Source organism: Ruditapes philippinarum, unplaced genomic scaffold (genome assembly GCF_026571515.1).
Source record: "Ruditapes philippinarum isolate M1 unplaced genomic scaffold, ASM2657151v2 ctg642_1_1_1_1, whole genome shotgun sequence".
In the NCBI taxonomy this organism is placed as follows: domain Eukaryota; kingdom Metazoa; phylum Mollusca; class Bivalvia; order Venerida; family Veneridae; genus Ruditapes; species Ruditapes philippinarum.
In genome coordinates, this window is record NW_026853117.1 from 63,423 (window position 1) to 75,895 (window position 12,473).

Genomic DNA, 12,473 nt, shown 5'->3' on the forward strand with positions numbered 1-12,473 from the left:
AATGCTTCCAAGGGATCACTTTTTATACCAGATATTCATAGTACTTTAATTAGTAACCTCACATTTGACCTCAGTCCACTAAGGCTTCATAGAATGGCAAAAGCATGTCACACTGAAGGGTATATGAAAACTGCCTGCAGGTGTTTCTACATTCAAAATTTCACGACTTTCATGTTAAAATATTGTATTCTGCTTAAGCCAGTGCTACGGGGTGCATTTCCAGTACCCTATATATCAAGCCCTAGTCTACAACATTTTCAATTTTGCCATTTTGGATGTTATTTAGGGATTCTTTTTTGTATTTCAATGACATATCTTTTGATTTGATCTTACAATTTTTTAAACCATCTACAAAATATGGCGGCAGCATGAAATACCCAAATATACCCAAACACACTAAATTATAGCAATGTTCATTTTGGTTTGTATACAATGTTGATTTTAATGAGAAAATGAATTGATATTTACAAAATAATATGACTTAGCCAACTATAACTTTCGATCATTCCATTGAAATTGGCAGTTTAGATGTTGTAAGAAAAAAGAGTGACATTTGCTTATTTATCTAACTGTTAGGTTCATTAATGAATAGGCAAATGTACTTGCAAGATATGATAATATTTGTTGTCTACATTTAAATTTGTAGGGTATAATTTTGTTGAAATTTCATACAAGTTCATTCGTATTATTTTTTTAATTTAATAGCTTTAATGGAGTATACTGTATTTGGGTATATTTTGGTTCAAAAATGTATATTTGGGTATGTTTCATTACATCTTAGTGAAAGTGTATATTGTATTCATGATTAAAACAGCACTTTTTTTAGTAAAACACATTTATTTTTAGTATATTTTTGTTATATTTGGGTATTTTGTGCTACCCAGATATGGTGTGGCCAATTGGCTGTGCTCTGCCTTGACAATAGTTCATGCATGTAATACTATTTTTTTTATTTTATATTGATTTACCTTTGGCTTTTAGCATGGTAGTGAGCAATTAGGATACAAAAATTTGCCAAAGGAAACAACCAGGCCAATCAAGCAAACTTGAGGTTGATTTGTGACTGTCTTCCTAGATTTTCCAAACAAAACCGCCATAGTAACCAGAAAATAAATGATAAATCTCATAAATGTCAAACTTGGCCTCCCAAAACAGTTGTAAATCGAAAATCATCAACATTCAAGATGCGGAAGTCAGGTAGCACACCACAGTAATGTAAGCCACAGCTTCGAATGGCCAGGGAGGATTTCTTGGATATAGTGAATATTCTGGATTTAAATGACTGGTTGTCTTTAAAATGCATTTTCAGCATAAAATTTGTTTTTGTGACATCTAATATGATCACTGGCAAATTCGAAAACATGGCCAGAAATCACATGCTGTTGATTATGAATGTCAAGGCCGCCATTTTTTGTAAACATTGCTTTTATACAGCATGCACGGTAAAAAGAAGTCATTTTACAGGGGGGTACAAACTTTTAGCAGTAGCAAAAAATCTACAAGGTTGAGGACTAGTTTCTTTGTGATATTTTGCATGTATAGGGAGTTGCTAAAGCAGAGACGGTGTTCCTTTAGCCTGTATATTTGCAGATATTTTTTGCCAGAGGGTCGAAATGTGTTGTTTTGGGTCTCGGGCCACTGTAGATTTTGGGCTTCAACGGAATGAATTGCAAATTTTTTGACTGCCTGCCTATTGCAGATGGGATAATTTCTTTGTATATTTGCAATCTTATGTCATATATGTTCTCAACAAAATGTGTTTTCTTTTTCCAGGTTGTGTAGTTTGGTATCAGAATTATTAGACGTATTGCTTGTAGGACATTGACGGCAGGAACTTGAAATTAACTGTGGAGTGCTACCTCAATATACTGTGCAAAGACCGCCATTTTGTTTTTTTTGATTTACCTCCCCTTTTCCAGACTAATTCCCGTACCTTCCCGGACTTTTTTATGTATCAACACTAATTCCCGGACTTTTCAAGGCCGGGAGCTCCTGTGTTCAAATTCACGGACATTTCCCGTTTTCCCGGACAGCGTGGGAACCCTGATTTAAGCTAAAAACATCAGTTTCCATCACATTTTATATACATTTATAGAGAACATTTATAAAGTACTCTAACTAAAATCTTTGCACTCACAAATTAATGATTACATATTGCAAAATAATAACACAAGATATATTATATGAAACCTGCAGCAATTTATATCTAAATTACTTCCAATAAAGCACAAAAGTTTTAACCACGAAGATCAAACATTTTAATGAAAATTTTACACAGCAAAACTTATCATTAAATTATCATATACAACATTAAATTATCATATACAACAGACAAAACAGTTGGTGAAAACTATAAAATACACAAAATTTATACATTGTACTGTAAAGATGCTGCGCAGTGTAACACAAAAACCATTTTATCATTTAAAGAGAAAATTTCAAACATTTAGCATCAATTAAACTGTAATGAAATCTTATTTCTTGAAACGAATGATCACTTCTAATAATAAGTAGTATTATACAGGTAAATGATGAGTCACAAATGAACAGCATAATCATTTTTCCAAAATACATGTACAATGTATTTTTCCTCTGTGTGTTTAATTCAATGGTTTAATTCTGGTGCAAATAATCAACAGGGTTCAATTTCAACAGTGCAATGGTATTTAGTGGGCCTTCAGCAATGCCAAAATCCCTCCTGTGGGAGTGGGGATTCACTGGGGAACAAGGTTACAAAAGATGTTATGTGGGTTTTTCCCAGCTAATCTGTACAAACAAACTTTTTACCGTTTTAGCTTCAAGGTGCACTACCCGTCACAATAGATTAGTCAAGCTGTTGCGCTCATTTTTGAAGCTGTAACTGTATAAGTTTGTTTGAACCTACGGATCAGCTGGGAAAAACCCAAATAGTCTTTATTCCTGAGTTAGTCTGTTGCATGCTACAGGACTGCTATTTTATGAAAAGGGTTATGCAACATTTTTTCTAAGGTACATTTTGGTTAAAATGGTTTAATGCAGTTAAGATCTTTATGTCCAGTGTTGTACTGTTCCAGATAAATATGCTTGATTATGAGACCAATTTGTCTGCAACCTTTACCCCTAGTGGACCCAAAAGCTATAAGCCTTTGCCACAACTAATATGAAGTTTGGCAGCCGGGATATTATTGCAGTATGACCTGGCTCTTTTAACACTGTTTGCTTATTAACTTCATATTTTCATCTAGATATCTCTAATTTAATAATGGACAGCTTCAAACTTTTACAGGTTATGGGTTATGCTAATTAAGGATTTAGACTAAATACTGAAGATCAATAGAATGTAAATCAACATAATGATTTCTCAATGTTTTGCAATGTGATTGTAATTTAAGATATTAATGCTCAAAATGTATAATCCATGACTGCCTCCCTAAGAATACCAGTCATTCAACATAGAAGTAATCTTGGCACCAATAAGTGACATAGGTAACTAGAAAAAACATTGAGCAGAACATTTTCTTTGGTTATGTATACCTTACTATTTCTATCCAAGGTACTACAGTGTTAATCCAGAACAATTGATTTTACAGTTGCCATGATTATCTAAACATAGTTTAATATATTACAAGGAAAGTATTTTAATTTCTAACAGAAAGCCTGCTGTGCAGTAGTCAATGTTATTCAGGATTCAAGGTTACTTAAAGGTCAAGGTGACAATGTTGCTCTTGTCCAGTGGTATGCTGTGTGCAAGTATAAAGGCTCTAGCTTATGAACAAAAAACTGTCACAATGTCACAGGAATGACAAATATCCCCATATCTTTAAGACTGTACAGGGTTTCAAGTTAGCCCTTTTATCATTAATTTTGAAGTGTCTCACATTTGACCTTCAAGGATGACCTTGACCTTGAACCTATATAGCAGCAACACTGGTTCTGCAAGTAAACATCTAAAAAAGGTTATTTAAACAAATTGTTTGACATTTGACCTGCAATGGTGACCTTGATCTTGACCCAGCATAGTAACAAAATGGTGTTCAGCACATCAGCTTGTTGAGGTGAACATTTGGACCATGTTTAATAAAATCCTTCAAAAGGTATCAGATTTATAAATCAGACACAGCGGAAACAGACTGATCTACCGATGGATGCAACAAAGTATTTTGATGGCCCGTCCCCCTAATTTTTGTGAATGTGGTATAAATTATTTATGGGCAGCCAGGATAAAACATTCTCGTCCCAAATTATTGATGAATAAAGGAGACCTAAAAAGATTTTCCATTTTTCAAAATACTTAATTTACCTTACATACCTTACATTTTATCTTTGAATGATGTAAAGCACAAGACTTTTTTTCTGTCATATCAATCAGTAAATGCTTAATCTTAAAACATCAAACTCCATATAATTTCTACACTACAAATAAAAACAAGACAATGGAGTTGTTTACAGTAGCCACATAAACAAAATAAACACATGTAAAGAGGGTACTTGTATTGTACATCATACAGTCTGTTTGCTGTCTATCTTACACCTACTTCCCTGACAGGTAACACACAGCCAAACAGGTAGGCTTTTTGTATATAAAATATCATGTTTGTGCATATCTTACTTCCAGAATCTGTTATAATATCACAAATCTGAAAGCAAGATATTTCTGTAAAATGAATAAAAAAACTTTGGCTATAGGAAATAGCCAGAATCTGTTACAGAATCCATGTATGTATCTTAAATTAAGTAGGGATATATATCTGATTCTGTGAAAATACTTATTTCTGACCCAAAACTACATAACATCCTTCCAATCTTAGATTTTGTGACCACCTGAACTGAACAACAAGGCTCTAAATCACTGATTTTATGACCACCTTTACTGAACAACAAAAAATGCTCTCAATCTGAACACCTGAACTAAACTTTACAAACATTTAACAATACCTTCAATCACTTTATACTTTTAACTACATAGGTATCCAATCAATTGATTCATAGCATTACAAGATCTTAACATTCTATAGCTCTGAACAAAGTTACGATTTACAAGATGATGTTTTAAAGTGCCAAGATAATAGAAAAGAAAATATGCTTGATCATAGATAGATAATAGCTCTACCAAGTTCTCTGATCACAAACATGCTGTAAATACGCATTTATGCATTCACTATTGCACTTGTAGGGGAACCATTAACTACAGTGACACATAATACAAAAAAATGGGGGAACCAATCTTCAAGACAAGAGTTATTATAATTTAGATCAAAAATATGTTTATGCCAGATTTTCAGAATCTTTGTACAGCACATTTATGTGGTCTATTAAGCCATGATTAGTAAAGCTATTTAGAATACCTACACCACAGGTAAAAAAAAAAAGTAATTAATTGATCATGACGTAATCATCCCTAGTAACATGATGTCTATTGTATTTAACAAAGTTAATATTCCTCCCAGATTTTCTTTTTCACTTGCAGAGCAAAATAATGTCCGCTGACTGGTTTAGAACTCATTTTTTATGCTTAATAATTATGCGTAGTACTTTGCGATATAGGTAACTGACCTTGTAAGTAGAACAGTTCTAAAACTTGTGATGTTTACAACATAAAAGATTACCGGTAGCCATGAACAAATTATTGTAAGACACAATGTCAATGTCAAGTACAAATTATAGCTCTTGAAGAAAACATTTACTTGTTTGCCTATCTGTGACAGGCCCTCATTTATTTCTGCAAACATAGCAAATTTAAGTTCATTTTAGAATTGCAATTCATCATTTTAAAGTATAATGATAAGCGATTATATTCTTCTTTTAAATGAAAGCGAAAGCAAACTTTCAGACTTTTTATAGAGAAGAAATCAAAAACCATGCCATAAGATTTGAACTGGCCAGGGTAAAATAATAAAATATGACATAAGCTAAGTAACTCCAATCAGAATCACCAGACCATTCCTTGATTCCTTTATTTTCAGCAGTAACCACTGAATTGGAATATAAGTTCTACAAGCCTGACCAGACAGACCTGCATGTTGGATCATGTATTTAGGTTGTCTCAGGGAAACAATAATAACTTTAGACAAGTCTTGTACCACTACTATTTAACATGTGGCAGTAATTAGCAGATCATGCAGACTGGTATCAATCAATTAGCGATATTCCCATTAGAAATAGAAATATCAAATTGCCAATTCTTTTGCCTTTTGTGAGGTACATATCACTTTTCCTGCAATATGATATGATATATGTATTATTTATTCTGTTTCAATGAATTTTTTCTCATTTTTTTTTTTATAATTAGTAATATGCCAAAACATGTGTATTACTGTCAACAAATTATGACATAAATAAGAGTATTTTTTCTGTATTTGCATTCAATTCCTATTTGTCAACCTCAATTTTCAATGTCCAAGGAATACTACCTGAACTGAACTTGGACGATTTTTTTTAATGAGGTATGGTATATCATATGGTGACCAAACTATTTTAGTGAAGAAAAGCACCTGGGTACACCAATAACTGTGCAGTAATTGTTTCAGCAGCAGAAAGTACAACAACCAACCCCCAACAGAAGTTTTCTGGATAGAAATGTAACAAAATAAGAATTGAACAACCACAATAGAGCTTTAAATCCTGCTTTAATCTAACCCTTCTTAGTTCTAAAGACTTCATATGTTACAAAATAAATTTGCATACACACTATAGTTTATAGAGTTACCTCTATTACAAGAAGGGAAACAAATGTGTTTTAGAGTGCAATTTAGCATAAAGAGGCAATAAATTGTTAGAAAATGTAGATGTTTTTAACAGGTGAGATAAGATATATATCAAGATTTGACTCACAAATGTCAGAAACATAGGAAACAAATACTTGAAAATCCCATTTCTATCAATTTTAACTTTCATTACAAAAACCTCATTATTCTGTCATAAACCTCACACAATTTTAAAACAATACACACCAAACTGTCTGAAAAATCAACTCACCAACTTTAATTTCTTGTAAGTAGCCATCATTGTCAACAAAATATACTGTTAATATTGAAAATTTATTATTTTTACAATTTGAAACCTTTCCAGTAGCAAAAGACAATCCAGTAAAGATACTTTCTAAACTATGGTTTCTTGGGTTTATTAGATTACCATCCAAGTACGCACTCATTACAATTACACTCATATCAAACCATCATCCATACTGTTGTTTCTGGATTCTGTACAAGAGTTGACCTATTTATTTCCATGCCATCTGCTTCACGCAATCTTAGTCAAAATATTACCAAGATCAAAGTGTGAAAAAGAATACATTTTAGACTGAAACCATCAAGCTGAAGAGAACCATATTCTTATAGCTTATGTTTATCTTTTCAATCTACCTATTTAACTACATCTGACAAGACAGGTAAACAAATTTAACAATTAAAAGTTAATTGCAGTTCCCTCCAGACAGAATCTGAGAATATGTGGGAAAATAAATAAAATACAGTAAATTGATTGTTCCAAGCCTGATCATTCGTCACTTCTTCTTACCTTTGTACAACTTCATCGTCTGTTCTTGAACCATCACGACTTTTGCCGATGTCATCTGTAACCTTAGCTGCGTCATCTTCTGCCCGTACAGCTGGAATACAAAATTGTTAAAATTATATTAAAGACCACTGTATAATATGATTTTCTTATATATGTGATGGACTTTCTTCTTGCTTCCTTTCGGAGCGTGCACATCGCTGTCAGAGTAGGGACAGGGCATCGGCAGAAAATTGGGAGAACTTGGGATGGCGATTAATAAACAAAGTCCAAAACTTGAACTGCGGACCAGCTGCCGGTGTCTTGACTAATGCAAAGATAGTGGCCCTATGATGTAGGCAGAGATGACAAGGACGGAGTGCATGAGCCCCTAGCACAGATAGACGGATTGTAAGGCAGGCCCTTTGCTTGGCACCAACAGCCCTTATAAGGGCTACCTCCTTTTATTATTCTCAGGTTACTGTACATTTAGGTTCTCGTCGACTTACTTTTGGCTCAAAATTCATGTTTTTGGCTAATACATTGGGAAATTGCATGGAGGTAAATAATCACCTCTTTAAGCTTCAAAATTTAACCTTTATGGGCATAACTGTTGACATGTCCAGGGTTCGTACTTGACAGCAAAAGCTGCTTTTTGTGCCTTACCGGGTAGATGGACACTCATTAAACATATACGACATACACATAATGGACTTTTTTCGATTTACATATCAGAATGCACAGATATGCCGGCAGATTTTGGTCTACACTTGTTGTATTGGTAAAATCAGTTGATCCCAGCAGGCTAAGTTTTTTTAAGTAGTTGTGCAAAACAATCAATGGCAAGCCTTGTTAGGGGTCCCTCCAATCTGAACCGCAACATATGACAGCTATTATTATTCCTATTCTATAGAAGGCAATTTATTATCTTATTTTTTATATAGTGAAATTTTTTTTTTCTATAATGAAATTATTTTCAGGTGACATGAAATGAAAGAGAATATTGGGACTTTCCACATTGACATCATAAACTTTATCTGGATAAAGTACAATAACTAACTTTATATGAAGTTTGTTATAACAAAATTAAACATCCTATGTCCAAATTACATGTTGATTTGGATTTTACGGTGTATAAAGTATTTCAACACAAAATGTACAAATTGGACCAAGGAAAACCTAATTCCTCACAGAACAAACTTATTTTAGATAATTATCACCCTTAGTTACAGAAAGTTATGATATTATAGTATAACAGAATGTCTATTGTCAGAGCAGTATTAAGGGAAAGTATTCACCTTTAGTATTACAGAATGCAGGAAAGCTGAAATACCAACTTTAATTCCCACCTGACGCATACTTTGGCATTACAATCTACTTCTATGTGAGTTTATACATTATAAACAAGAGTAATATCAGTATCATCAAACGTGTAAAGTCTGTTATTATGACGTTAGCTAAATTCTTTTCTTTTATGTGTTAATTTACAAAAAATCTAGTAATGCAGTATATACTTTTGTAGGTAATCTCATCTAAGAATATACGTCATTAAATACACAACTTTGTTTCTTGCATGAAAATAAAGGTACTCAGGAAAAATAGACCATTCCTTGTGACATAATTTATTTTTTAATGAGTAATTGAAAGTTTAAAGCAGCCTGATGTGATACTATAATACCCATTACTTAATCTACTATTTTTTTAGTACTTACTACTTTATATAATATTAGTATAATTTATATGATACATGTTACACGCCATCACAAACCTGCTTGACTGCAATTCATTAGCAATTACACAACAAGACAGCTTTTGTGTTAACAGGTGCCAATAATTACTACCTATATTCCTAACTATCATCTTTTTACAAGGGCATCATGCCTGCATGGCATCAAAATACTAATATACGTATTATTATTTGCATAAATCTTTGTTAAACTTCACAAATGAAGTTATTTCTTGCCCAATTGAATTGAAGTAGAATTCTTTTTGTAACAATTTATTACTGTTAAAGTGTTTCATATGATAGTGTTACTTATTTCACATGCAATTTCTAACTGTCCAACACAAAGACTAAGATTCAATGTTTTTGCTAGGCGTATAACTTAATACAAAGTATCTTACAATGGCAAATTGTTCTTTGTAAAAGTGTTTGCATTTAAATGGAATATATAGTTATCCTGAGAAATGTATTTAATACTTAATAAATTCTGAAGACATAGCAATTTTCAAAGAAGAATAAGAAATTAGAAACGAATATGGCAAAATGTCAACTTATTTTGACATTAACTTGTACTTTCAACAAATACACATGGATGGGCGTAATATCACTTTAATAAAAGGCAAACAAGCATGTCTAATATTTCAGCAGCTGAGGTTTTATAGAAAAAAGAACAGTAATATAGAACATAATCTGTAGCTATCAAATTCCTCTCTTTAATAAAATTCAGAGAAATTTGTTATTATCTACATCAGATTCTTCAGAATGATTAACTGAGATGGAAATTTTATCCTCAGTAACAACAATGTAGGAATATCTCTTGCTAGATGTTTATATCATATACCAGGTTACACAGCGTGTAATTACCTAGCAAAGTGTTACCTGTAGTAGTTATGCAATCAGCATAGTTATTAATATTGTGTCTCACTGTTTCAAGTTGAAGTTTATATAACAGTCTTTAAAATGAACGTGTTTTATCTATATAAAGCATTAAAGGTGATACATTAACATTTATTATTTTAACATATTATAAAATATAATACAAATGAAAGAGATTAATGTAACAACTCAGCAAGTCTCACTTTTTTTTACCAATTTGTAACAGACCAAAGAGGAATGTTTCAATTATGCACTAGTCCTTTGTTGAAATGTCTCACAAACCTTGAGGAGTGTTCGGGATTTAAAGCCAGGAAATAAAAAGTGGCTACTTTAAATTTCAAGATTTCACTGCAATTCCAACTCAATGCACTCAGTGTTCGAAATTAGCACTAGTCCTATAGCCCCTGACTACTAAAATTCTCCTCGGGCTACCAACTTTTCAAAGTAACAAGCCCGGCCAGACTACTGTATTTTCAGAGGCAATATATACAACTGTTTGAATCGTGCTAGTGAAATGTCTTTTGGGCTATTGAATATTCCAATCTGGTAGTCCGACCAGCCTAGTGGTTTCAAATCCGAATTTCTAACACTGTGCACTGCAGTAAAAAAGGGGCTATTTTCATAGGTTGGGAAATGGACATTTTTCTTTAATTTGTGAGAAAATAATAGTATTTTTGCAAAGGGGAACAAAAAACTTATGTTAATTCAATCGTCAGGACAATACTACATGAATGTAAAGAATTTTCCTGGAGGAGAATGCCTGCTATAGAAGACGGAAACATGCATTGTGGGGATACTGCTCATTTTCTAGGCGTCATAATCAGTATTAACTGTTAACACAAGAATTTTGTATGGTGTAAGTAGTTGTAATTGTATGATCTACATATATAGGCAACACAGAATCTCACTAGTAACAGGGAGACATACTCTGAATTAGGCAAGCCGGGTTCCATTCCCGGACAGTGAAGGCCACTTTCCACTGTCGTTGTGACTGATCATGGAATCGTTTCTATGATTATTTGCAATGAACCTCTGCTCTGGTAAGTACTGAAGTTATTTGTTCCTTGTGAAAGTGAAGGCAATTACTGAATTAGTATTGCACTACAGGTAAACTGCTTAACAGTCTGCCCGGGAACCATGCTGTGGCTGAACTGTGGGCTTACAGACAACTCACCCCCCAGACAATTCTTTGTTGAAGTGACATTTATGAGAAGTGAGTTGTCTTACTGATTTTGGGGGGTGAACTGTCTTGAGGGATGAGTTGTCTTGTTACCGAACTGTGCTCTGATAAATTCAATGTGGCTTACTTCCATAATAACAAAACCCCTGTCAATATTGATAATTAAAGGATTTTATGTTTAACAAAAATTACTTAAACTTCTGATTTTGACCTGGGGTGTAATCTTGGATAGCCCATGGATATATCCTAGATTAGACACCGCCCTCCCCTTGGATAGCCCAAGGAGACATCCTAGATTAGACACAGCCCTCTCCTAAGTCTAAACTAGGAGACTCCGAGTATAGATAGTAGGTTCATACCATATTTGTAGAATATTACAGTATAATTAAAATATGGCCTGTGATAAATACAGGGTTCTATTCGATCCAGAGGACCTCCTAGCCCACGCCCCTCTTGGTCCATTCATGTGTTTGAAGACCAAATTAATGAGGTATGAATTTTCACACAAAGCAAAATTATGTTGAAAACCAGTGACATGATAAAAGAATAAAATACATCTACATTTATGTACTTAAAGTGAACAATCATCATATTTTTGACACTGTCCACATCAATTTTACAGGACCAATCCTACAACACTTATTTTTAAAATTTTATCCTTTAATACGGTTCTGATTTTTAAAAGGAATGCAAAATGTTAGTTCACAGTTAACCTAAAAAATATTCAGTGGAAGACAGACGAAATATTACAATACTTGAAACATGTTGACACTAATGGAAAGTCTTACCAAATAAGAAGAAAAGTATGAAAACTCAACCAAAAGAAACCGGTAACGTTTAGCGTTATACAAACTATGTCACATCTTTCTGCATACTTACCAGAAACACAGATAAATCCTAGTATTCCTATTATTAATAATGTCTTCTTCATTTTCCTTGCAACTCCTGTACGAGTTGGCTAGAATTTGATGGAAATTCTTATAATATTATTGCCAGCACTTCCACCCGGCAGCTAGAGATCTACAGAGGGAATTCCCAGTACTGTTAAAATAAGCCAATCCGTTTCGACCACGCTCACTAAAATAACCAATCAAAATAAAACAGGTACGACAACCCCAATTTTACCTGGCCTCGTTTGATTGGATATAATATGAGTATACAGAGTTCGGGGCAGTTGCGAAACGGTGTCACTGTAATAATTTTCAACTGTGATAAAATTATTAA

General features: G+C 33.3%; 1 protein-coding gene across 2 annotated transcripts in view; it reads right to left on the reverse strand.

Moving 5' to 3' along the window:
- LOC132734316 (serine-aspartate repeat-containing protein I-like) overlaps positions 1–12,323 on the reverse strand; it is a 50,108-nt gene extending 37,785 nt beyond the window's left edge. For both annotated transcript variants that reach the window (XM_060721050.1, XM_060721040.1), the window contains exons 1-2: positions 12,129–12,323; positions 7,495–7,585 (exon numbers count right to left, since the gene is read on the reverse strand). In XM_060721050.1, the coding sequence (XP_060577033.1) occupies positions 7,495–7,585; positions 12,129–12,180 (143 nt within the window). In that variant the 5' untranslated portion in view covers positions 12,181–12,323. The remainder of the gene's footprint in view (positions 1–7,494; positions 7,586–12,128) is intronic.
- Between the last annotated feature and the right edge of the window lie 150 nt (positions 12,324–12,473).